The 25,879-nt window shown below is 51.3% G+C and overlaps 12 protein-coding genes across 12 annotated transcripts; 7 read left to right on the forward strand and 5 right to left on the reverse strand.

The window, feature by feature from the left end:
- Nucleotides 1-131: 131 nt before the first annotated feature.
- Nucleotides 132-2,467, forward strand: NECHADRAFT_102087 (uncharacterized protein; the record flags this gene model as incomplete). Its single annotated transcript, XM_003041750.1, has 2 exons — nt 132-176; nt 287-2,467. 2 exons carry the CDS (start codon nt 132-134, stop codon nt 2,465-2,467), a joined length of 2,226 nt encoding a protein of 741 aa, XP_003041796.1.
- Nucleotides 2,468-2,856: 389 nt separating this feature from the next.
- NECHADRAFT_87258 (uncharacterized protein) lies at nt 2,857-4,485 on the forward strand (the record flags this gene model as incomplete). The annotated part of the gene is made up of 5 exons (XM_003041751.1): nt 2,857-3,067; nt 3,112-3,716; nt 3,773-3,852; nt 3,906-4,209; nt 4,264-4,485. The coding sequence occupies 5 exons, from the start codon at nt 2,857-2,859 to the stop codon at nt 4,483-4,485; spliced, it is 1,422 nt and encodes a 473-aa protein (XP_003041797.1).
- A 634-nt stretch (nt 4,486-5,119) lies between these two features.
- Nucleotides 5,120-6,463, reverse strand: NECHADRAFT_53179 (uncharacterized protein; the record flags this gene model as incomplete). The annotated part of the gene is made up of 5 exons (XM_003041809.1): nt 5,120-5,328; nt 5,370-5,920; nt 5,971-6,102; nt 6,147-6,204; nt 6,253-6,463. 5 exons carry the CDS (start codon nt 6,461-6,463, stop codon nt 5,120-5,122), a joined length of 1,161 nt encoding a protein of 386 aa, XP_003041855.1.
- Nucleotides 6,464-8,197: 1,734 nt separating this feature from the next.
- Nucleotides 8,198-9,291, forward strand: NECHADRAFT_26554 (uncharacterized protein; the record flags this gene model as incomplete). Its single annotated transcript, XM_003041752.1, has 2 exons — nt 8,198-8,272; nt 8,323-9,291. Coding segments are annotated over 2 exons (1,044 nt in total), but the record flags the coding sequence as incomplete, so codon positions are not given.
- Nucleotides 9,292-9,313: 22 nt separating this feature from the next.
- On the reverse strand, nt 9,314-10,939 carry NECHADRAFT_64589 (uncharacterized protein). Its single transcript, XM_003041810.1, has 2 exons — nt 10,643-10,939; nt 9,314-10,593 (listed from the first exon to the last, which is right to left on the reverse strand). Exons 1-2 carry the CDS (start codon nt 10,926-10,928, stop codon nt 9,416-9,418), a joined length of 1,464 nt encoding a protein of 487 aa, XP_003041856.1. The 5' UTR covers nt 10,929-10,939; the 3' UTR covers nt 9,314-9,415.
- A 648-nt stretch (nt 10,940-11,587) lies between these two features.
- On the forward strand, nt 11,588-12,979 carry NECHADRAFT_87262 (uncharacterized protein; the record flags this gene model as incomplete). The annotated part of the gene is made up of 2 exons (XM_003041753.1): nt 11,588-11,594; nt 11,643-12,979. 2 exons carry the CDS (start codon nt 11,588-11,590, stop codon nt 12,977-12,979), a joined length of 1,344 nt encoding a protein of 447 aa, XP_003041799.1.
- A 378-nt stretch (nt 12,980-13,357) lies between these two features.
- Nucleotides 13,358-14,336, forward strand: NECHADRAFT_53007 (uncharacterized protein; the record flags this gene model as incomplete). Its single annotated transcript, XM_003041754.1, has 3 exons — nt 13,358-13,785; nt 13,834-14,073; nt 14,111-14,336. 3 exons carry the CDS (start codon nt 13,358-13,360, stop codon nt 14,334-14,336), a joined length of 894 nt encoding a protein of 297 aa, XP_003041800.1.
- Nucleotides 14,337-14,545: 209 nt separating this feature from the next.
- NECHADRAFT_87264 (uncharacterized protein) lies at nt 14,546-15,553 on the reverse strand (the record flags this gene model as incomplete). The annotated part of the gene is made up of 2 exons (XM_003041811.1): nt 14,546-14,961; nt 15,001-15,553. 2 exons carry the CDS (start codon nt 15,551-15,553, stop codon nt 14,546-14,548), a joined length of 969 nt encoding a protein of 322 aa, XP_003041857.1.
- A 703-nt stretch (nt 15,554-16,256) lies between these two features.
- Nucleotides 16,257-17,006, reverse strand: NECHADRAFT_53006 (uncharacterized protein; the record flags this gene model as incomplete). The annotated part of the gene is made up of 1 exon (XM_003041812.1): nt 16,257-17,006. The coding sequence occupies one exon, from the start codon at nt 17,004-17,006 to the stop codon at nt 16,257-16,259; it is 750 nt and encodes a 249-aa protein (XP_003041858.1).
- Nucleotides 17,007-18,247: 1,241 nt separating this feature from the next.
- On the forward strand, nt 18,248-19,745 carry NECHADRAFT_87266 (uncharacterized protein; the record flags this gene model as incomplete). Its single annotated transcript, XM_003041755.1, has 2 exons — nt 18,248-19,587; nt 19,715-19,745. The coding sequence occupies 2 exons, from the start codon at nt 18,248-18,250 to the stop codon at nt 19,743-19,745; spliced, it is 1,371 nt and encodes a 456-aa protein (XP_003041801.1).
- A 312-nt stretch (nt 19,746-20,057) lies between these two features.
- NECHADRAFT_53150 (uncharacterized protein) lies at nt 20,058-21,121 on the reverse strand (the record flags this gene model as incomplete). The annotated part of the gene is made up of 2 exons (XM_003041813.1): nt 20,058-20,695; nt 20,749-21,121. The coding sequence occupies 2 exons, from the start codon at nt 21,119-21,121 to the stop codon at nt 20,058-20,060; spliced, it is 1,011 nt and encodes a 336-aa protein (XP_003041859.1).
- A 1,393-nt stretch (nt 21,122-22,514) lies between these two features.
- On the forward strand, nt 22,515-25,874 carry NECHADRAFT_87268 (uncharacterized protein; the record flags this gene model as incomplete). The annotated part of the gene is made up of 6 exons (XM_003041756.1): nt 22,515-22,973; nt 23,039-23,212; nt 23,349-23,685; nt 23,819-24,507; nt 24,565-25,562; nt 25,616-25,874. 6 exons carry the CDS (start codon nt 22,515-22,517, stop codon nt 25,872-25,874), a joined length of 2,916 nt encoding a protein of 971 aa, XP_003041802.1.
- Nucleotides 25,875-25,879: the final 5 nt, after the last annotated feature.

Here is a 25,879-nt window from a genome sequence, read left to right on the forward strand (position 1 = left end):
CTGCCAGATCTCGTAACTGACCCAGAAACCCCCTGACGACCGACAAACTACTCACTGACCATGGAATCAACGGTTCCTCCCCGCAGAGCTAGGAAGACAGACATAACCCGCAGGCGGACTGGCTGCCAAACATGCCGAAACCGGCGGCGAAAGGTGCTGTGAAATTTACCCCTGTTGTTTCTTGCCTTGCTTGCTGGTCACTGTCTTGACGGCCGGTCTGCACTAGGTCGATCGCTGTTTATCACTGAGTGTTCACAGTCGTAGCTAACATGTACGTGCTACATAGTGTGATGAAACGCGGCCCAAGTGCTTATCCTGCGTCCAGAGAGGAGTCGAGTGTGGTGGTTATGAGCGTCGCATCGCCTTCAAGGATGTCTCGGCCGCCACCGCTGACTCTTCCAAGAGGATCGAAGAGGCCCGGTGGTCGGCGTTGCGACTTCAAGATGCAAACAAGAAGAGAGCAAGAGAGAAGCGTCACGTGGTCAAGTCTCGGCAGGGTGGCGATGGAGAGATCCAACAGCAGGAGCTTGAACAGGACGACGACAATGACCAGGTGGACTTGGAGCTGAACACAGGCGGAGCTTCTGATGCTGACAGCCCAGATCTGCTGAGGCAGTCCCAATATTCGCGTCCAACGTCTCAAGCACCAATAGAAGCACTCACGGTTGACTGCCATCGCATTGAGCAAGTCACAGACGTACAAGGCTCCTTGAACACGGCATTTTCGCCACCTGGAGTCAATTTCGACACTGTTCTCGATTTCCTAACTGAGAGCCCCTTTGAAACGGTCCAAGGCGACGACACAGGCACGGCCCTGACTCCTCCGTTCCCCATGGCTCAAGTGGTAGAGGAAACCAACAGCGAGGCTTTTGAGCCTACTCGCGGCGACGACGAGGCCTCTATTATGAATCTTTCCCTTAGCTCAGAGATGCATTCCGGGCAAAGCTTCGAAGATGATGGTGGCTTGCAGGATGACTTGGCGCTCGCTTCAATGCCCTGGGGCAACCTCTTGGTAGCTAGGGAGGACGACCAGCTGACACTGCTCGACACGCTACCATGTCCTCATCCTGCGCAAACGCCCAGTCTTATACTTCCCACGGAGGATGTCCTCCTACACAACTTCGAAATCCGACTGGCACCAACAATCTTTGGCGAAAAGACGCCTCTAAATCTGCTCCGAGCCAGCAACTCCCTTCGTGCAGCGGTGCTCGCACTCTCAGTATGCCACATGGAACGGTGCCGGGACTCAATCTCCAAGTCACTCCATCTCTCTCCAGGCGACGGTCCGCGCTACTACGACCTCGCTATCAGGGATATGGCGCATCGGTTGGACCAGCCAGACGACGAGCAGCTGGTTGGCACTACGCTTCTCCTTGCCTACCGCGACGTCATAGCTGGATCCGCCCGGGATGTTCAACGCCACTTGCGCAAGCTCCAGTCCATCATATCCAAGTCCACACGGATGTCAGCTCATGCCATGGCTTTGTTCAAGGCATCTCGAATACTTCAGTATGACTTCAGGTTGACGCGGAGTCCCACGCGAAAGTCTGCTGCAACCTTTGATGTGGCAGAGTTCCAAGCGTTTCTTGACCCGCAACTTGCCATACGCGATATATTGGCTCGGCTTTTTCACTTGTACGGGCGCTACGCGGTAGAAGTATCATTCCGTGGCGATAACGATGGGGGGGGCCACAGCGAAGTTGGGGCCTCATCTAAAGCCGTTCAGTGGATTCAACAGATGCTCAACCGCCAGTGTGATTTCCAGCAGTTCCAGCAGAGAGATTATCACGACCGGGATCTAACGGCAGAAGAGTTTCAAGACCAATTTGATATCCTCTCCCAGCGTCTTGACGTGTGGCATCGCGATCTCTGCGACCACGACATGCCGCGGCCCAATCTTGGGACCGAGGAAGATTTTGTCGTTGCGAATCCTCTCGGAACGATCATGACCTTCCGGTTCACAAATGAGCACAAGGTTGTGGACTACTTGCTCTATCTCCTCTCACGGCTCATCTGCAGTCGCTTACAGAGCATCTTGGGAGGCAAGAGGACTAACACCCGTGGTCAAGTTTGGGGCAAGGTTATGCTGGGCATAATGGCGTCGATGGACGTTGACAAGCAAAAGATCTCGTTCCATAGTATAGATAACTTGCTCATCACCATGATGGAGGTGAGCGAGGGGACCGATCTCGCCATGGCAATCCTGCATACATTCATTCCTCGCTTCTCTTCCTCCTGCTTGAGCTCGCAGGGGGCGGCGTCCGCTTGGGCTGATGTTAGGCAAACCGCCGAGCTCGTGATTCGCGAGAGACTTGTCGGCAAGGACGTTTGGTTTGTTGTGGCGGATAGAGATGACTATGAGACTGATAAGGATTGGTACAGAGCATGTAATCGAAGGGTCGTGGTGTTTGGGCATGATAGTAACGGAGTCGGGTTTCGAGAGCTTCATTTTCTTCCCTCCGGATAGGAAATTAAGCAAATACACTTTACAGAAGTAATTATAAGAAGTAATTATCCTCGAGCTCGGACAGGGGCTGGTGACTCTATTTACTGAGCGTCAGGATCAGCTACAGAAGCGTCTCACCGAAGGGAACACTCACCATGTAGTCAGCTTCCTCCATCTCCACGTGTCAGAGTGTACGTGGGACTGGGAGTGCAATTCACTTCCTATATAGGAAACTTTTGTGACAGTCCCAGAGCCCTGTATCTCTCTACACTTCTTACCCAGGTTTTCCCTAGGTTCAACAAGTCACTACTTAATGTCCCCCCTAAAGCCTTCTGACAAAGTCCTCTGTAAGTAAAGGACACACACTGTCTTGTATAGCCTCTCCTTGTTCAGCATAGCAACGCTACACAATGCCGCCTCTTCCTCCCTCACACCGTGGAGAACGCAACGTTCATGAGGATCTCATGATTGATCTCAGCCGCGAGATGGAAAAGAATGTATACCACCATACCAAGAACCCCAATGGAATCATAGACCTGGGCTCGGCCGTCAATTGTATCATGCAAGATGTGTTGGGACCTTGGGTCCAGCGTCGCTTGAGCAAGAAACAGATCAAGGAATGTGAGTTGTGAGTCTGTCATTTCTGCAAGTCGTTGCTTATATAGGCAAAGCTCTCGACTACAACGACACTCAAGGAAGCCCAGAGCTTCTGCAGGCCGCTGCCAGTTTCGTAAACCTCTTCTTTCGATGCCGGCGCCCTCTGGCCCCATCCAATGTGCTAGCCGCCAACGGGTGCACCAGCTTGCTCGACTCCCTCGCATTCAGCATCGCGGATGAAGGGGATGCCATCCTTGTGCCGACTCCGAGCTACGGCATGTTTGCCCATGACATCACAGCCAGGAATGGAGTTCGCCTTGTTCATGTTCCGTGCGATGACATTCCCCAAGATCGGTTCACGGCAGAGGCACCTCTCGACGACTCAAGCTGGAGCTCCCTTATTGCGCACCGCCTAGAAAGTTGCATAATCCAGGAGCGCGCTCAAGGATCTAAAGTGGCAGCCGTTCTTCTCGCCAACCCCGAAAACCCTCTAGGCCGTTGCTACAGCCCCGATGTCCTTTTGCAAGTATCCCAAGTCTGCGAGCTGCATCAGGTGCATCTGATCGTCGATGAGATATATGCCTTTACTGGGGGCAGTGACTTTACCAGCATACTGGCTCTAGACACCGCCATGAACCGTGAGAACATCCACGTCTTGTGGGGGATGAGCAAGGTGAGTTGGCAGTTGCTTGACACTGGCGGTTTGACGATAGACTTACCTTGCCACAGGATTTCGGCCTCGGCGGTCTGAGGCTGGGATTCCTTTTCACATACAACAAACGACTATACGATTCCATGAGAACCCTGAGGTACGTGCTTCCTGTCGATATCCACCCCAAAATGAGGCTAACATTACTCCCAGCATGTTCGGTTGGGTTTCCGCCTTCAGCGCCAAGGTCAGCACCGAGATCTTGTCCGATCACGGCTATCTTTCACGGCAGTTCTTTCCGTTGCTTCAACAGAGGTTAGTCGACAGGAGGAGGAACGTCATGAGCCGCCTTGCAAAACTCGGAGTACCTTTTATTACCCCACAAGCCGGATTCTTCATCTTCATAAACCTGTCAAGGTGGATGAAGTTTTTGTCTATCGACGATGCAAAGGAAGACTTGGAATCGAAGCTACTCCGTCACTTGATGGCTCATCAGGTTTTCTTGGAACCTGGGCAGGTGAGAAATGTTGTCATGTCCATGTTGCTCAACCCAGCTAACAAACTCAAACAGGCGTTTTTCTCTTGCTCTCGTGGCTGGTTTCGTTTAAACTACGGTGCTGAGGAGACCGTTCTTGAACTTGGGCTTCGTCGGCTCGAGCATGCGTTGGGGGTTTTGGAGGACGACGGGTTGACTTTATGTGAATCAGTGGCCGATAAACCAGGTGGGAAGGAGGAGAATAACAAGAGTCATATGAAGAACTGGGTCATGTCGTCTTTCTTTTATAGCACGTAATCTTCTTCGTTCCTTTTCTTTACTATTTCGTTGTTTCATCTCGGGGCTTAGTTATGTCATCAAGAGACTGGTTTCAACTAAAACAAAGAACATGATATCAACACATCATAGCTTCATATCCTAATTCTAACGCAGTGGCTACTTCATTGTCCATTATAATGGAAAACATCGTGTCTCGGCCTTTGCAGATTCATCGTCAGGAAGAAACGACGAAACCATGGACAACTATCCGGACAAAAGGATCTCGAATCACCAGGTTATCTTGAGTTTCTCCTGGAATTTAGAACATGCTAATATTTTTCAAGTCAAGATCTATCATCCCCCACGTCCACTATGGTATCTAGTGAGCCCGCCAGCCATGCCTTAACAAGCTGGGTGACGCCGTGGGGCTGGTCCCTCGGAGCCATATGCCCTGCATCATCAACCGTAGCAAATGCCAGCCTGCTGAAGCTCTTGACTTCTCCCCCGCGGGACTTGGTGCCATCTTCACCCAGGAAATACCACGGTGTCAATCTTTGCGTCTGAAATCTGGCTTGGCCGCTCCACACAAGGTTGTCAAAGGCTAGAATGTTGCCCTCTGTACTGCTGTTACAGACATCAGCCCGTCTTTTCACCCAAGAACACAATAGGTGGATTACACAATGACGTCGTTGTTTCCGTTGACGACCAGAATTGGTGTGGTCTTGTCGTCGAGAATATTCGATAGCTCGCGTGTGGATGGGATCACCATATCTGGGTGAGTCTCCCATTTCTTGTTAAGATCCATGTTCACTACGCTATAGTTGATCGCTCTCTCGAAGCCGAGCGCCTTTTGCAGGGTTTCGGAGTTCATGTACTTTTCGACTTGCTCCATTCCTAACATGATTTCGTTAGCCATGGAAAACCGGGCTTCTGTGAGGTTGGCTTGCCTAGATGGCCACACATGGGTGGCGTTGTGCACTTGGCCCTGTCATCGTAAGGGTTGCGACCACCAGGCACCACTTCACGATAGAAGGGTTCCCAGATGGCTGCACACTTTTGCGATGTCTCTCTGCAAATGTCTGCATCATATGTTGAGCTGCAGAGCTGTCCAAACTTGTGGCATGCTGGGTACGCAGCCTCCATCTCAGCACAAGCTGTGCTATTGAGAGGATTTGATCTGGTCATGGAGCTGCAAAGATGACGGTAGGCCCCTAGAGCCCCCCAATGCTCATCAACAAATGCGTCAAAGAGCATGACGGAGGCCAACTTCCTCTTCATCACAGAGGCATATACCGGACAGTAACGGCCACCGAAGGACTCACCCGCCAGGTGAATTGGCCGGCCTTGGAGCTGTGGGAAGAAATCGATCAAAAACGTCTCGAGGAAATGGTCGAAATCGACCCCCCCTTCAACCAGGCTCTCAGCCCAGAGGTTGGTGTCCTCGGTTTCAGAAAATCCAACGCCAACTGGTTGGCTAGAGGAGTTAGCGAGAGAATAAAGGCGAGAAAGGGAGATTATGCATACTCTATAAACAGGACATTCGCAAAGTTAGTCCAACCAAGTTCATTGCGACTCGTCCCTTGGCCGTCGTCGTTGACAGTACAAGGACCGACCAGCTCATGGAAGGCACCGAGCAGGGACGATGCTCCAGGGCCACTGAGATGGGTCAGTCAATATTTTCGAATGTTTAGTCGTCTTACCCGTTCATCCAAATGATCAATGGCGCCGTCTCTGGATCAGCTCGACTCTCAAAGTACCCTTCAACATGTCAGCAAAGGTCGGTCTTTGGCAAGTTGGGGGCCTCACAGAAAAACATGTCTCTTTTGTCTCCAACGGGCACGCTGCCTGTCCAGTGGGAAGACCCGGCATCGCAGAGACTATCATTTTGTCTTATGAGCCTCGATCGATGCGTGGACAGAGAAGGCTGTTGGTGGTTTCCCGTCAATGGCTGTTGAGGCTGGCTTGGTGCTGCAGCTGCGAGCCACGACACAACAAGGGGAAGCAAACTGAACTTCATCATGTGATGCATCGTGATGTGAGGTGCACTGACGAACTGGAGGGTGTGCGAGAGGAAGATCATGACCTTCTAAACGACTACCAAGCCGCTTTGATAAGGGAAGATTGCAACACGACTTCCTATTTAGGCAATCGGGTCCGCACGGCGATTCGGCGACAGAGTCGGTCTCCACCCGGCATCGGTCCCAGCAGCCACCGAGATAAAGAGAAGCCCATGGTATTACTCACCTACCAACTGTTACTACACCTTATCAATAAGCCGAGCCGTGCCGTCGTAGAATCTACACGCCCAAATCATATCATTGTGTCCTTCCGAGCCCTGCTTGCATTTGTTTCTTGCACGCACGCGTCCGGCGTTTAGAACCCGCAATCCGCCTGAAAGGGTTTGACCTTCAGCCGGTAAAGGTCATGTGGGGTACCACGACTTTGGCGAGTTTATATTAGGTCTGGCAGACAGGAGAAAGTCGGCCGATTAAAGGCTCAGACAACGACAAGAAGCACCTCTTCTTCTAGCTAGCCGAGAGCTGGGAACACCATTCAAAGGCCATGTTGTTCTTTGGACGAGGGTAACACATGATGCCTATCTATCAGAATCGACTTTTCCTACTTTGATTCCATAATTTAGGATGTGAATAAAGCCATAGACGACACGTACCAATTCCTTCTAGCCTTCCTCGATCACTTCCCTCGGTACTCGTAATATAACTACGGAGTCTTTCGGCGGCACTTGGCTTCTATGGCATATAAGATTCACTGCCGTCAATCATCGCCTATGGCACGACTTGTTCGTTCAAGCTCGTACTTCAAGGACGTCCGCATCAATCTTAAGGGTGTTGCCTTTGGAAATGACCAGCTCTCCGACTCCTACAGTAGCCTAGCTTTTTCCCAGCCAGAGGCCTTGGTGGAATCCCAGTTTCAGCGCTACCGTGTGCGCAGCCATTGGACTTAACACTGACACTTGCTTGGGGATGGTCGATATTTGCGCGGCTGGGAGCGGACGAGGATGTCTGCGACAGCGACGAATGTCCGGGGATGACAATCTTTGAGGCGTGTCAATCACACTTCGTTGAAGCTTTTGTTTTCATATTCTGAACTCAAGTATCAGAAAGGCCGTTTAAAACGTATCCTCATCAGGCGAGTTCGTTGTCTGTTGTACGAACAGTCCTCTAACTCACTGAGATCGGAGGGCCAAAGTCTTTGGTGTAATAGTGGGATGTGTGGGAGACAGTTGTTAAATGACAATCTTGGGTAATGGAACATGAGTCTGGAGGCTAGTCGAGCAAATGAGATAACATGATAGACCTCGGTATCTCTGAAACAATTCTCTGTACGAAAAAGGAGACCCTTCAGACTCAACCATGATATGATGTCCACTACAACGTGGACCCCTTGCCGCGTTACACAAACCTCGGGGCCTTCTCTACAAAGATACCTCCCCGCCTTGGCCACCATCCTTGTCTCCGAGGCACGGAGCGTTTGCTCTTCACGGATCCAACATCGTTGCATCTGTTGGCCGACAGTGGACCCGGATCCATACCGCGACCCGTCCCCGGAGGCACAGACTGTAACTCATTGGACCCTGGTTGCTTGTGTTGATGCAGTTGGTTGTAATGGTACGACGGGTTGCGAGACCGAGGATGAGGGGGAGAACTCTTATGCTCGAGTTGCGCAACTGACTTGGTCTTGTCATTGTTAAACATCAAGTGTCAAAATGGGTGCCAGTGATCGTGCTCCGGGTGCTGAAGCTGGGGCTCCAGCTGAAGCTCAAACTGGAGATGTCAACCCAATGCTTGCTCCGTCGCATTGGGAGGTAAGTGCCACTTTATGCAAACGTACTGATTAATACTGACAACGACCAAGAACACCGGCCCAGCAGACAATGAAGCAGACGACGCCGACTCCTCGCTAGGCCAAGACACCGGCAGCTCTACCGCCTCTATCAGCTCCAGCATCATCCAGTACCGAGTCATCAACGGCCGCACATACCACGCCGATCGCGGCGATACACAATATTGGGCCTCCAACGACGTTCAAGCCAGCGAAGCCCTCGATATCATCCACCACACGTCGACCCTCGTGATCGACGGCAAGCTCTACCTCGCGCCGCTGGACAAGGGAAATGTGAACAAGGTTCTCGACGTTGGCACCGGAACGGGAATTTGGGCCATGGATTTTGGCGATGAGTTCCCAGAGGCGGAGGTTGTGGGTACGGATATCTCGCCTATCCAGCCGACGTGGGTGCCGCCGAACGTCAAGTTTGAGATTGAGGACTTCACCTTGGATTGGACGTTTCCCGATGACTCGTTTGACTTTGTGCATATGCGGTTCCTCTATGGAAGTGTCCCGGATTGGTATCAGCTATATGAACGAGCTTATCGCGTGACCAAGCCTGGAGGATGGATTGAGACACATGAAGGTGATCCCATGGGTCAGAGTGACGATGGCACACTCAAGCCGGGCAGTGCCATTGGGGAATGGGGCAAGTTCTTCTACGAGGGTAGCAAGAAGCTAGGGCGCATCTTTTCGCCCATCCCAGAGAGTCTGCAAGAAAAGGGTCTCAAGGCAGCTGGCTTCGTCGACATTGAGACCAAGACGATCAAGGTTCCGGTCGGAGACTGGCCCAAGGATGAGAAGCAAAAGGAGATTGGAAGGTTCACCAACCTCGGCATCGAGACTGACGTTGAAGGTCATATTACCTTTATGGCTAATCTGCTTGATGGTTGGACGCGCGAGCAGGTCATTCTCTACTGCGCTCAGCTGCGTCGTGAGCTGAGGGCTAAGAAGACACATGCGTATTACCTCCAGAGGATTGTATGGGGACGGAAGCCCGAGGCCAGGGAGGAAACTGCGTAAGATAGACGAGACATCAATTGCGTACATACATGATCGTGATATCCCAAGCCTCGTCAAGATTCAACTCCGGTGCAGCCAAACTTTTGATCATCACAAAGCATTACACTTTTAGTTCTTCTGAACTCTCTACGTCATACTCAATCTCTGTCCTGATGACATACTTGGCTCCCTTCCTTACGCCTGTGCCCTCGTGTAGCAAGGCGCTGGTGTCGCCGTGTGGAAAGATGGCAGCACCACCCATCACAGGTCGAATGGGGTACGCGTTGAGGGTCCCTTCGTGCGCTGCGGGGATAAAGTATGTCGTCTCTCCACCTTCGAACTCCTCATTCAGGTAGATGAGGAAGGTGAGCAATGAGCTCTGCTTGTTCTCCGCGGGCGAATTGTCGTAGATGTATGTATCATCCTTCGCAATTCCCGACGGCGGCCAAGCTCCGTCAATATGACATCGGTACTCGGCGCCGGGGACGTATCGGTATACACGGAATCGTCGGTTGATTCCCCTTGCTAATCGGCCGTTGAGCGAGGCGGGGACGAATGGCGAGATGCGCGACCAAAGAGTGTCGTGGAAAGTCTCATCAACGACCCAGTAGAAGTTATGGGCCAAGATGCTAATGTCTCCATCCTCACGGAGTGGTGCGTCAGCGAGGAATTTGACGTGCTCGCCAGCTCTGATGATGGCTTTGCACTCTTCGGGGTATAGGACGTTGGTGGCGACGCGAAGGCCAGGTACGACGGGGTGATCTTGGCAATCGGTAGGTGGTTTCGTCGTTGAGAGAGGAACGGCTTCGGGTGTGGAGGCATAGAGGATGGCGTCGTGGTGGTTGGGAGGTTTGCGTTCGGCGCCGGGAGTTGCCTCGATGATGCGCAAGGATTTAGCGAGGGAAGGTGGCGCTGAAGCGACAAGTGATCCATCAAGGACAGATGCATAGACTTGTTCTGATGTCGTTGAAGGGCGACGGTCCCAAATGGTCTGTAGAGCAATAGGAGAGGATAACTGTACTGAAGCCTTGGGGTTGGTGTCAACTGGACCGCAGACTCGCAAGACAGCGTCAAGAACACGAATGAGCTCTTCTTCTCTTTCAGTGCGCTTAACGGAATCTCCCTCGTCTGGCAGCGTCGACAGCCCACTAATGACGTCGAGCTCCCTCACCCAGCGACAAAAGGCACCAATCTTTGGCTTCTCGCCGCGAATCCTCATCTCAGCGAGTAGGATCCGAGCCTCGGTATATCTTCGATCAGTGAGAGCGCCCGTGATTTGCGCCGTGAGGTTTGCGCCGGCTATGATACGATCAGAAGCGATTTCTTCAACGCCCAAGGTGCAGCCTACCCGCATTGTTCACACCCGTCGTGCATGCTTGACGGAAGTCATAAACAGCACCCCGAAGGTCCTTGCAGAATTTCGACTTGATCAACCCGGGATATTGGGCTAGCGAATTCAGGGTATCGATGGTGATTTCGAGTTCTTCGGTCGAGACGACGGCGTGGAGGTTCTTGGGTTCGAATTGAGCGCCATCGGGAGGTGGAGTGAGGACGGGGGCGGTCTTGGGGTGCTTGTTGGGATGCTCGGCTTGAGCGTTTTGCTGCTTTCTCTTCTTTGACTTGGACTTGGCCATGGCTGTCGGATTGATTGATCCGCGATTGATAAAGAGCTTGGTGGGGAGGGAGGGCAGAATTGATCCCACAAGCGTGGGGTTAGTCGCTTCTGCTAAATCGCGAGAGCGGTGTGTCGTGGCAGAATAGTGCAGTTACCACTCAGGCCTGGAAACATGATCAATTCCCAGCAAGAAGGGGAGAATAATTTGATCAAATCCTTCAGGCATTACCGATTCCATTTCACGTGTTAACAGAAACTTTCTAGCTCTTTTCAAGCCGAATTGCTGCGTAGAAACTGGGGTCGTAACCTGTCGATTGTCATCTCCACCATCAGGTCTAGGGTTGCTCCCCTCACGACAACACCATCCCCCAATCCCATGCTACGCGCTCCATGTTATGGCTTCTTGAAGTCAAGAAAACTCTATTGATACTATTTATCAATTATAAGAAACCAATTGAGTCGTATTTATCCTGCTAAAACCGAGCTTCGAGACGTTTTTCCGAGGTTGCCTGCGTGAAGACGCGTTTCGCCTTCGAACCAAAGCTTGGGGGTCGTCAGCCCTTCAACCTTGCTCATTAACCACTCACCATAACCATTCGAAAAAAGGGATCGAGCGCTCATGTGGCGAAGTTCCTCAAATTCTCTGACTAGTCACTCTTGCTCGAGGTAACAATAACCATGAAAGGTTTGTGACTGGATACCCTAGCAACCACTCAGCGTTGACAAGCCATAGGCTGCTCCATGTGTTCAAAACGGCGTATCCGCTGTGATAATAGCCGTCCAACTTGCACAAAATGTTCTCGAAAGGGCCTCGAATGCCCTGGATATGAGCCCAAGCTACGATGGGTTGGAGGACCAGCCGTCCGGGGTCGCTTGAAGGGATTCCAGCCACAAGCCTCGTCCGCAGATATACAGCCAAACGTTGATGCATCTTTTCACTCGTTCCTTGGGTATCCCTTACAGGAACTGGTTGATTACTACGACAAGCAGCTATGCAAGATCATGGTGTGGGTCGACTCGGCCGACAATATTTATCGAAGATATGTTCTTCCACTGGCACAGACGAATCTCACGGTGCGCCTCTCCGTGGCTGCTGTCTCTGCTCAGCATGCCGCGGCTTCTCGCGGAGCCTGTCTCATGTCTGAGGATGCCCGGAATCAGGCCATTTATGTCATCTCGAGGCACATCACCGACGTGACGAATCATCTCGCCAATGGGCACGAGATTGACAAGCAGTTGAGTTTGGATGACGCGGAATGGATGTTAGCCTGCATGCTCGTCCTCTCGTGTTACGAGATGGCGCATTCTGGGGCATCAGCAGCCGAGATCCACCGCTCGGCGGCCAGATCACTCGTCAATACGCTTCCACCGGCCCAGTGTCGAAAATCCATGTTGTTCATGTCGCTGAGGAACATGCTTTCTACATACGAGGTTTTTGCATCTACAACTTGTTTCGACCTAGAAAGCGTCCAGGATGCCATCCTTCCGATATCCGAGGCGGGAACAGTGCTCCTGGATGAGAGTATTCTCTTTGCTGAGTATCTTGGGCTGTTGCATCAGGTTACTGTCCTTGCACGCCAGCCTCACAGAGTCCAGCTCCCAAGCCGTGACTGGAGGACTGATTTCGAGATGGCCCGAGGAACAACTTTGATGATCGGGGGCAGGCTTTCGATTACGGCTCAACAGCGTCGTGATTTGATCCGCCTGGTGGATATCCATCACAATGCCGCCCTTCTCTATGTATCAAGATGTCTCGGCTATGGGACCACATACGAAACCATGTCGGCCTTTTCAGACCTCAAGAGGCAGCTCTTGGCGTTTGATGATATCGCCGACTGGACCCATAACCTTGCATGGCCAGTATTCATCGCCGGCGTGGAATGTCACGGAGACGAACAAGATCAGGAGACCGTCTCTGATCTGTACGAGACTATCGTGCAGGTGACGAGACTCAAGTCATACCGCGAGGTGCTTTGCTTTTTGCAAGACTTTTGGTCGGGAAGCGAGTCCGACTGGCAAGTGTTGGCGAGAGAGTGGGAACTGCTCGGCAAACGAGTTTTAGCATACTGAATCTCCACCTCGATGATGCTGCTTGGATATATCGAGGTAACAACTGGCAAAGTCTCCTCTTGTTAGTCGTCTTACAGACATGGGGGGCAGTCGTGGTTTCTCTGTTTCAACGCCTATTCGGGTTTGGCTTGGACATCTCTCTCCTGAAATACCATACTGGTGTTAGCTTGCCGCGTGGGGATGATGCAAGTTTCTCGATTTCGATGCCAAAGAAGGAAAAGCGCGTCTTTGACCATTCGGGTAGTCAAGACGAGAAATACACCCGGGCTTCACAGTTCTTGGGTCATGAGGACTATAAAAATGTCGAGAATTCCGACGACATGGCTAATTCTTTACCATCAATCATCCTAGTTTTCTCGGTCACTCTCTCTTATAATCATGACTGTTCCAACACCCCCAATTGCTCGCTTCGACGCAACTGACCCTTCAACCACCATCGACAAACTGGTCGAGGTGATCAAGCGTGATGGAGGTGTCATTGTCGAGAAGTTGATTACCCCCGAGCTTGCAACTCAGATCAGCAAAGATCTTAAGCCTGCCTTTGATACCGACATCAAGGACAAATATGGTTTCTTCCCCGAGACCACTCAGAGAGCAACAGGGCTGCTTGGTTTGTCTGAGGCTTGTGTTGAACTCGCTTGCAGCAAAATCTACAATGAAGTTGCTCAGGCTGTGTTGCCGTCGACTTACTCTTTCTGGAGGGGTGATCACAAGAAGTCTGTCAGCGGCAAGCCCATCATTTCTTCCACGGCTGGATTCCGTGTGAACCCTGGCGGAACCCAGCAGGTTCTCCATCGAGATGACAAGTATGTGTTCCGATCATTTTATCGGCCTCAGGTGCTAAACCTTCCCAGCGATTACTACCGTCACAACACGGATGAGCCTCTGATGATTGGCTGCGTCACAGCCTTGACCAAGACAACAAAGGAAAATGGCGCCACGATATGCATCCCCGGATCGCATCTATGGGGTCCTGATCGGAGGCCTCTGGACGAAGAGGCGGTTCCTGCTGAGCTGGAGATTGGGGATGCCCTTATCTTCTTGGGCAACTTGTACCATGCGGGTGGCGCCAACACAACCAAGTGCGTCATAACGTCCCCTAACTCGTGTACAGTTACTTACTGTTCTTAGGGATGATTACCGAGAGACTGTTGGAATATTCCTCTGCAAGCCATACCTCCGCCCGGCGGAGAACCAGTTCCTCATGGTGCCGTTGGAAAAGGTGAGGAAGATGAAGCCGCAGGCACAACGTTTGCTGGGATACGGCCTCTTGGAACCGGGAGTTGGCTTCATGAACTACCAGGATCCCATGAGAGTATTGTTTGGAGTTGAGGACGAAGAAACGGTCAACATGTGACTGAGAAACCATTTATGTACTATCAGTGTCAAATTGGAATCATGTGCCACCTTTTGCCAATACTCAGCGCCTTTACACCCTCAATTCACCTGGACCTTCCACCAGATAGTTACTTGGACTGTATATGGACCACCCAACGCTCTTTGTAAGGAACCCAGACAGACCAAGTGTTTCAAGACCACCCCGAGCCGTCACCATCTTGATGATGCCTATGCCGTGGGTAAAGAACGCATCCATGTCTCCTTCAAAGTGCTGCAGTCTGGGGTCAGAACAGCCTTTAAAAGCAGGAAAAGAGCACGTACAGATTCAGACGCCATCAGCAAAGCCAGCGCGATAGTCGTATCAGTAGCCACGTCCTGAGAGGAAATTGCTTCTTTTGCCATCTCAAGGCACGTGAGGCGATATTGGAGTTTCTTGACCGCGTACTTCTTTGAGTTGCTGTTGTTCGTTGTGGCGGCATAATTGCGGCATGCTACGTGGAATATTGCAGCCATCAAGCTTGGTTGACCCATGGCCCATGGCACCCAAACGTCTCTCATCGACGCTTGGAATACCTTTTCGTCTTCTTTGTGATAGCATGCTTTGTAGCCATATTCGATGACATAATTGATGTCTTGTGGGTAAGCTTGAGTTTTCGTGGTGTTTGAAGCATGATTGAACTCACAAAAGTCAAACAGATATTGCTCATCCTCTGACATTGATCGGGCGAATGTCTGGAAGGCATCCTTGCGAGCACCTCCAACTAGTTGGATCGGGCTTGGAGAACGACTTCTGGTTCTTCTCTGCAATGCCGTCGTTTGTGGCTTTGGGGCAAGTCTGCGATGTCTGGCTCTACTGCCGATACCCAATTGTGACATTCTTTTGTGGTTCTCATTTAAAGAGACATATGGTTCTTCCGCCTCTTCCTCATCTGGAATCCGCTCTGATGCTGTATCCTCTACAGAAGTGGTTGTCGGTGCCGAATGCTGCTGCTGCTTCGTTTCGCGTCGAAGGGCACGTGAATGCTTGGCTGCATGAGATCTGATGAGTTTGATGTTGCTTGTGTCGCCAAGTCCATTGTGAAGGGTGGCGTTGATGAATTGGATCATGCCAGTATGTGACCGTTCTTGTCTGCTCAGGACATGGCCCTTGGCGCCCTTTGGCCTTCTACCGCGGCCTCTCTTTTGTAGCACGACTGTTGGCCCGCTCATCAAGGGTCCGGCTCGCTCGGCTTGCATCCTTGTAGATAGCTCGTGCTAAGAAATATGTGTGAAATGAATGAGAGACGGCTTAGACACGGTGTTGTAGACAGTTGATTAAGTGGGGAGAGGAGAGAGATTTGAAATGAGGTCGTTGAAGTAACATGAAGCTAAAGTAGATCTGACTCAGCTCACGATCTGAGCCAATGAGCAGCGCGATGAATGCTACAGGAGGTAACCATGTAAGCCCAAGCACTAAAAGAAACACCCTAGATCGTTGTATCAAGATAGTCGAATGTGTACTGGCTTATACTTGGTATAGAAGTTGTTATTAATCACTGTTATTTACTTTTATCCAGTCAAAACAGATCTCCTGTCACTTCTTCAGCTTGAGGTCGATGATGCCCTGCACCGTCTCCTTCACACAAGTCTCCAAGCTGATCCAGTCGCGTCCGGCCCATTTCTTGACCAAACCAGGCGCAATGTCATTCTCGACTTTGTAGGACAAGGTGGGGTTCTCGGGTTGAAAGTTGTCAACAAACTTGTGGTCCGGGTAGATCTTGCGCAAGATGTCGAGGCAGTTGTCCCAGTTAAACGATCCCGCGAGGACCTGAATCCGCTGGTCTTTGACGTCTGGATCTAGGGCAGCGGCAACGTGGAGGACCGCAACGTCGGTGACGTGCGAGTAGTACACTTGATACGAACAATACTGGTTAGCCGTTTACTCAACCTGGATGAAAGGTCAAAGGGGGTGAGACTCACGCGCAGGTGTCTGCAAAGCTGCAGTGTTGCCCAGGTACAACTGTTCGAAAAGCTGTGGAGGCACAGATCGAAGATGTTTGTCGACTCTGATGTCTCCCAGAATCACACAAGGACTAACAGAATTGACAACCCAGGGAAGCTTCTCATCCTTGACAAACTTCCACACTGCCTTCTCAGCTTCGACCTTGGAAGCACAATAGACAGGAATGATCCGGTCAGCTTCATAAGGCGGAGGAGCCCAGGCAGCTCGAAGCGCGAACTCATTCCAAGTGTCAAGATTGGTGATTGTGTCAGAAATGCCTGGGGCCGGGAATGTGGCAGCCCAAAAGGTGGATGTGAAGATGAAGCGCTTGACTGATGACTCGCGGGCCGCAGAGCGACAAACTGTGAGCGCGGCTTCGACGGTTGCAGGGATGACAATGTTGGGGTCCGCCACCAGGTCGCTGATGATGGCGACGTGAATCACAGCTGACACGCCCTTGACGACATCGTCAAATGCATTGGGGACACTGTTATCTGCAACAAGCAGCTCGAGGTCACCTCGCTTGGCATATGGCGCAACAGAATCATCGTCCAGAAGCCACTGCGAAGATTCCAGGTCGCGGACAGTTCCACGAACCTTGAAGCCTCGCTTCAGGAGCTCTATCACGATGTGGCTTCCGGTGTGGCCGTTGGCGGCGGTTACGAGAACCCATGAGCCTTGAGGGATGGCAGTGACGTTGTTGGTCATGTTGAAAATGCTTAGAGGGAAGAGGAGATGTAGAATGAAGTGTTTATTGTTAATGAGGAGTCTGAGTTTGAAAGGGTCTATCGCTGTCTCTTTATACTTTGATGTTCAATACCATTTCTTCACAGCGACGCATCGAGATAACAGATGCTGTAAGCCATTTGATCCTTACAATTGACTGCTCGCCAATGGGAATGCTGCTTCAAAAGACGAGCAACTTCCCATTTTGGCAAAGGCGTCTTGTTTCTCCATTGATTCCATTACCAACCACGACAGCCATGATGCTCATCAAGTGGCGATCATACTTTCTCGTCTCACCGGAAGTCTGGCCAATCATTGGGGGTTTTTAAACTTGAGCAAATGCCAGGTTGGGAATAGTGCTGACGGAGCTGAGCCGACCAGGTGGTACTGAGATGTGAGGCTGCTTATATAGAACTCCGCGAAAGGTGGGAGTGAGATCTGCGCAAGGGTCTATTAATTCAAGAAGAAAGAGTCGTGAACATATTATAGTCTTTCTGTCGAAATAAGATGACCCTTTTGAACATTGGAGCCAAGCGAATGACCTGTTGTGAAAAGCATATCTACTTGGTCTTTGAAATGTTGGTGGGTTGCTATTTAAGACAGCCTACGACTAGAAATAGGTAGCGGAGCAATGGAGTGTAACGAAGATTTAGAAATGAATAATGTGTTATTAGATACGAGATAATTAAATGATGCGCGATCTATGATACGTCTTGGCTCTGTAGGATGAAATCTCGTAGCTATTTGTCTGTGTGGGTTTCTCGGCTAGACATGTGTAACGGCGCGCCTAGTAAAGCGAGTTTATCAACAGCTTGCCTAACTTACTTAAACTAAGGTAGCGGCCAGGTAACAACATGCGGGGCCTTGTTTATCTGCTCTGTGGGTTGTGAGCAAAGGGTGTTGTGCGCGGAACGCGCGGGAATAGTAGGAGAGCCTGGATAACCAACCAGTGGAAATTGAAGTACCGCGGGAGGCGCGCACTACAGGCGTAGGTGAGACCGAAATACCGAGAGTTTATTAATTAGCAGTAAGGGGCTGACGGGGTAATGCATAAAGGTAGCTTCGTCTCAGACATTGGATTCGGAAGCCGAGAGTCCACTTCACACCTCAGTCTCACACAGCATCTGCGATATCTTTCCGAAACCAGCTCATCCAGTCAGAGAATTGGAATCAGCTCATCAGGAATAGGCTTTTAACCGTCGACTATGAGGACACTAATATCCATGAAGCCGTATGCGCCCTTCTTGAATGGCACTGCGCGGCTACGATGGCAGGTCGCTCGTGTTACAGCATTTCAGCCACGCCGCCTCACCACGCCATCTTCTGGTAAGAAGCCAGACCTGATAGTAGTAGGAAGTGGTATAGCCGGACTCTCAGCCGCCATAACAGCAGCTGAGCAGGGTGCATCGGTGCTCGTCGTCGAGCGATTCCATGGAGGCGGCACTTCAGCGCTCTCAGGGGGCGTCGTCTACGCTGGAGGCGGAACGCGACAGCAGAAAGAGGCTGGCTTTGAGGACATGCCGGAAAACATGCTCGCGTATCTCCGAGAGGAGGTTGGAAGTGCCGTCGACGGGGCAACTTTGAAGCGATTTTGCGATAGGAGCGCTACGAACCTTGAGTGGCTAGAAAAGCATGGGGCGCGATTCGAGGCTTCCATGTGCCCTTACAAGACGAGTTATCCGACCAACAAGCACTACATCTACTACTCGGGCTCGGAGAAGGCATATCCGTTCAATGAGAAGGCAAAACCAATGCCGCGAGGACATCGCATGGTTCACCCGGGGTTTTCTGGTGTCGGCCTCGCCAAAGCACTACTCGACTCTGCGAAACGGCTAGGTATCCGGCTACAGCCCGCCACCAAGGTTGAGGAGGTCTTATTGAATGAGAAAGGTTCTGTCTGCGGGATCAAGTGTCGAATGTTGGCAGACGCCTCGGGCCTTCAGAAGCATAAGAAGTTGACCCAGAGAGCACTTCAGTATCAGCTCACTCTCCCTCCGATTGCGGCAATGCTTCACAAAAGGGCGAATGCTGTCTTTGAGAGGGAATCGCAGACCCAATCTATCGAAGCACCCTCAGTAGTTCTTGCAGCTGGTGGCTTCACGTTCAATCCCAAGATGCGACAAATTTACCTACCGGAATTCTCGGGCGTTGCTCCCCTGGGCACGCCGGCTGATGACGGAGCCGGAATCAAGCTCGGTATCGCGGCAGGCGGTACGGTGTCTCACATGAATCGGATGTCAGCGTGGCGCTTCCTCTATCCGCCAACAGCTCTCCTCGAAGGCGTAGTCGTCTCACAGGAGGGACAACGAATCGGAGCTGAGGACGTCTACGGAGCTCTACTAACTGAGAAAATGATCCTCAACCATGAATCCCGGGGCTTCCTTATCTTGGACTCAGTGCAGTGGGCTAAGGCCCGGAAACAGGTGTGGGAGCAGACCGCGTCGTTGGTGCGGTTGCAAAGACTACACTGGCTCTATTGGGGCTACAAGCGAGCCAACTCTGTTCAAGACTTAGCTCGTAAGTTCGACATCTCTGAGGAAGGCATGGCGAAGACCGTTGAGGAGTATAATGGGGCCATCGATCGTTCAGAGAGGGACCCGATGAACAAAATGCCAGATGTTTGCTCGCCTCTGCTGAAGCCGCCGTTCTACGGCATCGACATCTCAGCCAAGTCAAATATGGGCGTTCAGATGGTTCTTGGTCTCACCCTTGGTGGATTGAGGGTTGATGGAGAGACTGGACTTGTCTTGAATGAAAAGGGTGGGAAGATTGGCGGTCTCTACGCGGCTGGACGGACAGCTGTGGGTATCTGCTCAGATGGGTACATCAGTGGCCTGTCACTCGCAGACGGTGTGTTTTCGGGAAGAAGAGCTGCTCTTCATGCTATTGGGAAGTCCTGAACGGGTGGAGCAATGGTAGAATGAGATGATGATCAGACAATCTAAGCGTAGCAACAGATGAGTAACCGCGTATCAAACTTACAAGAGTCTAGAGGAAACCACACCTATCACTTCTGCAAGTGGTTGCGTCTTATCAGGCCCCGTCTTGTGCCCCAATGAGCTTAAGACCTAGCTCCCATAGCCGCTTCTCTCCGTCCTTGTCATAGGCATGAGGTGCATAGCCGAGTCTGATGAAATCAGTCTCGGATCCTCTCAGCGGACCGTCTTCGGAAACATCTGCGAGGTAACGCCCCCCTCTGTTTTCCCACTCCTTGCCAACAGCCGCCCAAACTGTGGTTGCAGCACCTTGTGCTATGCTCTTCATATATAGGCCAATGGCAGGATTCTGCATCGTTCCCTCAGATCCTCCCATTTGCGCGCTGATCTTCTCCGTTAGGACTGCTCCGGGATGCACTGACGTCGCATGGAGGCCCTTGGAGCCGTAGCGCCTTTCAATCTCATTCGCCATCCAGAGAGTGGCCGTCTTGGAAGAGCCATAAACTGCATAAGGCTCATAGGGGGTTCGTTCAAAGTTGAAGTCGTCAAACAAAAAGGTACTCATTGCATGAACCATGGATGAGGTGGTCACTACTCGTGATGAGAACTCAGGAGTTGCCGATGCCAGAAGGGTGTCGCGCAGTTCATGGAACAGCGCAAAGTGGGCGACATAGTTGACTCCAAAGTGCGTCTCATGACCATCCTTTGTGGTGCCTTGGGGTGCAAGGGCAATACCTGTAGACGTTGGTAAGTTCAATATTCCAAGAGGCTTGTCTGGATGGGCATACCGGCGTTGCAGATAAGGACGTTGAGAGTCTTGGAGAGCTCTAAGAAGTTGGCCGCCGCCTTCTTGACACTTGCAATCGAGTCAAGAGACATTTCCAAGTAAACAACCTTCCCTGGCTTTTCATCTGCTAAGATCCTATTGACAACCTCCTTCCCTTTGTCGGCTTGCCTACCGGTGATGTAGACATCAGCGCCTGTGGTGTGAATCGCTCTAGCAATCTCGACGCCAACACCCGAAGTGCAACCTGTGATTAAGAAGACTTTTCCAGTAAGTTTCCCATCGAGACCCCCGTCTCGGATGATCTTGAGAGCTGTTGGACGGGCATCGTTAGGCCCATTGGGGTTGACATGGTCATTTGCATAGGGGGCTGCCATGGTGTGAGGTGCTCGAGTACAAGAATTGAACGGATTGAAGAAACCGGATAACGGAAATCCAGGTTCTGCCAGAAAGAGCTATCCCTAGGCCAGCCTGTGTATTTCAGCACCTGGAGTTCCGCATGGCGACTTAGCTGATCCGAGGCCCCCCGCGGAATGCGCGGGACGGCGGAGTTAACGGGCAGCATGGCGGACTTTGTGCATGAACCTAAGATTAAGCTTTTCCGGGGTAGAAAAACTATTTATCAGGGGGCTGAGCATAAGTAAGGGTTGGGATCAAGAGGAGCTGCTGGATATAGTAAGATGATCAAGGCCAGCTAGGCTGCCAGGATGGACTGGTCTACCACTCCACACATTTATTTAGCTATCGCAATCGTTCTTAGATAGTTTTCCCTCTAAAAAGGCCCTCTAAGTTCGCTTTCCCCAATCGTGGTGGACCAGTCCTTGGAGCTTTTACACATGGGAGAAGAGTAATACAAATGGGGACATATTTTGGAGAGTTCAGCCCGTCCAAGTCAGAGGCACTTGAGATCGATTTGGGGCGCCTTATCTAGTATCAACCTAAAGGTCTGAAGTGCGTGATTAATGTCTCCCACCCCTATCTAACGTCTTTGGTAGTTTTGGGAACACAATTGAAAACATGATTTTCAACATAATGCTGACAGCAAAGCTAAATACCATAAGTCGTTGTATTTTGCAGCGCATGGGAGCCTATAATATGGGCTACTTGTCTGTAAATGTAAATCCTCTCAAGCGTCCCCCCTCAGCTCGTCCGTGATTCGCCATGCATGAATCCTGATCGGCCGAGAGAAGATTACAAAACCACTTGCCTGCCGGGAAACTTGGCAAAGCTTGGCAGGATCAGCCGAGGGCAGTCTGTATCCATGCAAGAAATCCAGGCGTCCCCTCCCTCGCTTGAGCCTCATGTTCAAGCATCCACACACCCAGATGCATCCCTCGTCACCATTGCAGGTGTTTCCTGCATATGTGTGTCGTCTGACAAGTTGGCAGGTGGGTAGCTATGTATTCGCATTTTGTACTTTAGCCAGCCTATGACATTTAACCCAAGCCACACAAAATCGTCACCAGCATGGTCCTCGGGCACAGCCAACGGACGGTTGTTGCATAAAGGTGTTGGCTGTACACCATTTCCGCTGCAGGGTTGCTTACTTGCCCGGTCCTGAAATTCTCTCTTAGGAAAATGATGCTGCCTCACGTTAGGCCGGACATTGAGGCCCGAATGAGGCTTAGACAAGCGGTAAGGCTGTAGACGACACTCCCTGCTGCTGTAGTCCCCATATGAGATAATCTTAATCAAGGGTCTGATGACCTACTTCTCATACTTTTCTCACTAGCCTTCTCACTTGTTGTGAAGCCTCACACCAAAAGCGACATGAAAGCCTCCTTATCATGTCTTCCATGTTGGGGGCATGATGAGGATGTTGATGAGGTGGTTGAGATCGGCCGTGTCGCTTCTCAACATTCCAAAATATCGATTGAAACTCTCATAGATGCCACATCAGCCGAAAATGAGGTGGCGCAAGAAAAGAGGAACAGCCTTGCCGAGTTGTCATGGCAGGACAGCAAGGGAGACCTCGTACTCGAGCACATCCGATGTGTCGCGGACCACGAATACATACGACAGTCTCAGAGCTACAACGTCTCAAACTGTGAAACCATGATCGCCGAAGTGAGAGGTACTTTTGAGGCTAGGAAGCTGGTACAGACGCTTGGCCAGTTCGAGAAACCCCTGTATGCCATCGAACATTTTGTTAGAGGCATTACGGTGGTGGTGCAAGTTGCGGATCCAATAGCCCAGATTATCTGGGGTGGGTTCTTGATTCTTCTAAAGGTAGCTCCCAGTTGCGTATCCATGGAACTTACGAAACGGTTGCTGAAAGAGTGGTGATTGTCTAGAACGCTGCTCGCTTTGCTGATCTGATCGGAACAATCCTCAATTGTGTTTGCAATCTTTCCAAGATGCTTGAGAGATTTCGAATCTACAACGACATGTACGCAACCGAAAGAGTTAAAGTCTCCCTGAGTAACGTCTGTGCCTGCTGCGTCGAGTTTTGCGCTGCAGCCGCCAAAGTATTACGTCGACGGACATTCTGTGAGATTACCTGCCACACCTTCATTTCGAGGTTGTTATTGACTTTGGGGGCGTTTGTCTACAGTGACCCTTATTCGATTGATCGTTGATCCAATCGATCTAAAATTTGGGCAGATACGGGGAAAGATTGAGGAAGCCAGCCGAGATTTTATGGCTGAAGTCAATCTGCAGCAAGCCAAGGAGACACACTTTTTGACCAAAGGAGTCAAGCCTAGGGCCACAAGAATCCCATGTCACCTCATACCGTTCAGCAACCGGCTGTTCTTTCCAAGGCCCGCAATCATGGAATGGATCGAGGCCCATCTGCTCCCAGGCGAATCGACATCCCCCACCGGTCTGAGATCGTTTCTCCTTCACGGACTCGGAGGATCAGGAAAGACGCAGTTAGCCGCCAAGTTTGCCCACGACCACCGGAATGATTACGAAATCATTATCTGGGCCATTGCTGATAGTGAACAGAAACTTGCGGATGGCTTCATTGAAGCCGCAAAGGCACTCAACATTCCTCACGATGGAGATGCGAGAGCTATTATGACAAACGTCATGAACTGGCTAAGAGAATGTGGTTTGTTGTCTCCTTGTAGGCGTATCTGACAGCTTGAAGGCTGATATTGGTATAGACTACAAGTGGCTCGTCATTTTTGACAACGTCGACAATGAGGAACTGCTACAGAACTATTGGCCCAGTTCGGCCAGGGGGTCTATCCTCGTCACCAGCCGCCAGCGAATACTTGGCACGACCTTGGTGGACGGTGCCTGTGAAGTTGGCTCCCTGAACGATGCGGAGGGAGCTTCAATGATCCAGCTAATTCTCGACAATAAAGTGAGTGACGCCAACGACCGCGAACTTGTTGCAGAAATGGCAAATATTCTATGTGGTCTACCCCTTGCGCTCGCTCAGATGGCAGGATACCTTCGGACCAACCACGTCACGGTCAGAGAGTTCTTGGGTGATTACAAGAGTCTCGGGTATGCTCGCAATCTCTTTGGGAATGCCAGAAGCCTAGATCATCCGCAGTACAGACACACGTTGGAGACGGTCTGGCAACTGTCCTTCAAGAAGTTGTCGATTGATGCTCAAACTCTGCTGAGGATCGCAGTTTTCCTACATCCAGATGGCATATCAAGACAGTTATTTCAGATCCCGAAGGCTTTATCAGACATGCCCTTGCCACCGGCATTGCAGATCTTGCAAAAATCCCACAACACGCTCAGATACAATGAGGCAAAGTCGAGTCTGACCCAGCAATTCCTCATGAAGTACAATGATCAGGTATGTCGCAAAAACGCTAGGAATTTCTTTTACTTTTTATTCACCTGCACATCATAGGAACTCTCACTATCTATTCATCGACAAGTTCAACAGAGCGCCCTCCACGAACTCCTGGACGGGGACCTTGAGAATCTCCGAATGGCAATTTTCGGGGCGACCCGGGCCTTGTATCATGCGTACCCCAGGCAGTCCCCTCTAGGCGAGCCGATACCCAACTGGCCGGCTTGCCAACAGTACACCGCGCACGTCCTTCATCTCCTCGCTCTTTACGAGACGGAGACAAGGATCAGGGAAGCAACGGACCCCCAAACTCTCGCCCTCATGACAGAACTGCTCTGCGACTGTGGAGTTTACCTTTGGGCGAGAGGCCTCTTCCGGGACTCGGAGCGCATGGCGCGCACGTCGATTGAGATTGCAGAAAGAGTCTTTGAACCCCATAATTGCCTACGGGCACAACCTTACACTCTACTTGGTTGCATCTGCCTTCGATCTGAGGAAAGGACGGAAGAAGCCGTCAAGTACCTGGAGCTAGCCCTCCAAATCCGCAAGGAAAACCTGCGGAGAGACTACAAGCACACGGATGCCCCCTTACACATCGACATCCAGCTAGCCAATGCCTATAGCAACTTGGGCATTGCGGCGAAGCAAATGGGGGAGTTCGAGAAGGCCGCCCAGTTGCACGAGAAGACGATTGAGATCAAGGAGCGACGGAGGGATCACTGCGCTGGCTTTCTCCTTGCCCTCTCTTTTCATAATAAGGGAAAGCTAAGGCGGCTCCAAGGCCACGTTGAGGAGGCCGCAAACCTCTTTGCCGAATGCAACAAAGAGATGCGTATCTACAAAGATGACAAAGAGATGGAGGCTCGACAGGCAGTTTGGCTGTGCTCACTCGCAGAGGCAGAGGCGAGCCTTGGACGTGCAGGGGACGCCGAATTGCACTTTTCTCAGTCGCTTCAGATGCTCAAAGCTGTGGTGGGTGATTCGCTAGACACAGGGATGACACGTCTCAGATTTGGTACCTTTAGATATGAAACCGGGAGTTTGCAGGAGGCTGAGTAAGTTTCCGCCCCCTGACAGGGGATTACCGAGATACTAAACACGTAACCAGGGCTTTGTTCAAGGATGCTGAAAAGATCTTTGGGAGCAAGAACGGCACTGCGCGCGACGGTCAGTTTCTCTGCAAGAACAAGCTTGCTTGCGCTCTGCACTGGCTGGGTCGAACCTATGCTCAGCTTGGTAAGAATCAGGATTCGGATGAGGCTCAAGGCAGAGCCTCCAAGTTGTATGGGGAAATAACAGGCAAGCAAATTCCTGCGGATGCGCAAGAAGCACTGGCAGAGTACGAGAAGCTTGTCTCGGACGACTGATGGAT

This window comes from Fusarium vanettenii, assembly GCF_000151355.1.
Source record: "Fusarium vanettenii 77-13-4 chromosome 12 genomic scaffold NECHAsca_41_chr12_2_0, whole genome shotgun sequence".
NCBI classification, from domain to species: Eukaryota; Fungi; Ascomycota; class Sordariomycetes; order Hypocreales; family Nectriaceae; genus Fusarium; species Fusarium vanettenii.

What these genes read in the sequence shown, in the direction of transcription:
- NECHADRAFT_64589 (XM_003041810.1), bottom strand. Translation starts at nt 10,928, where the DNA reads ATGGCCAAGTCCAAGTCAAAGAAGAGAAAGCAGCAAAACGCTCAAGCC. An exon ending in GACGGGTGTGAACAATGCGG is followed by an intron (nt 10,594 to 10,642) that starts GTAGGCTGCACC and finishes ATCGTATCATAG; the next exon opens with CCGGCGCAAACCTCACGGCG.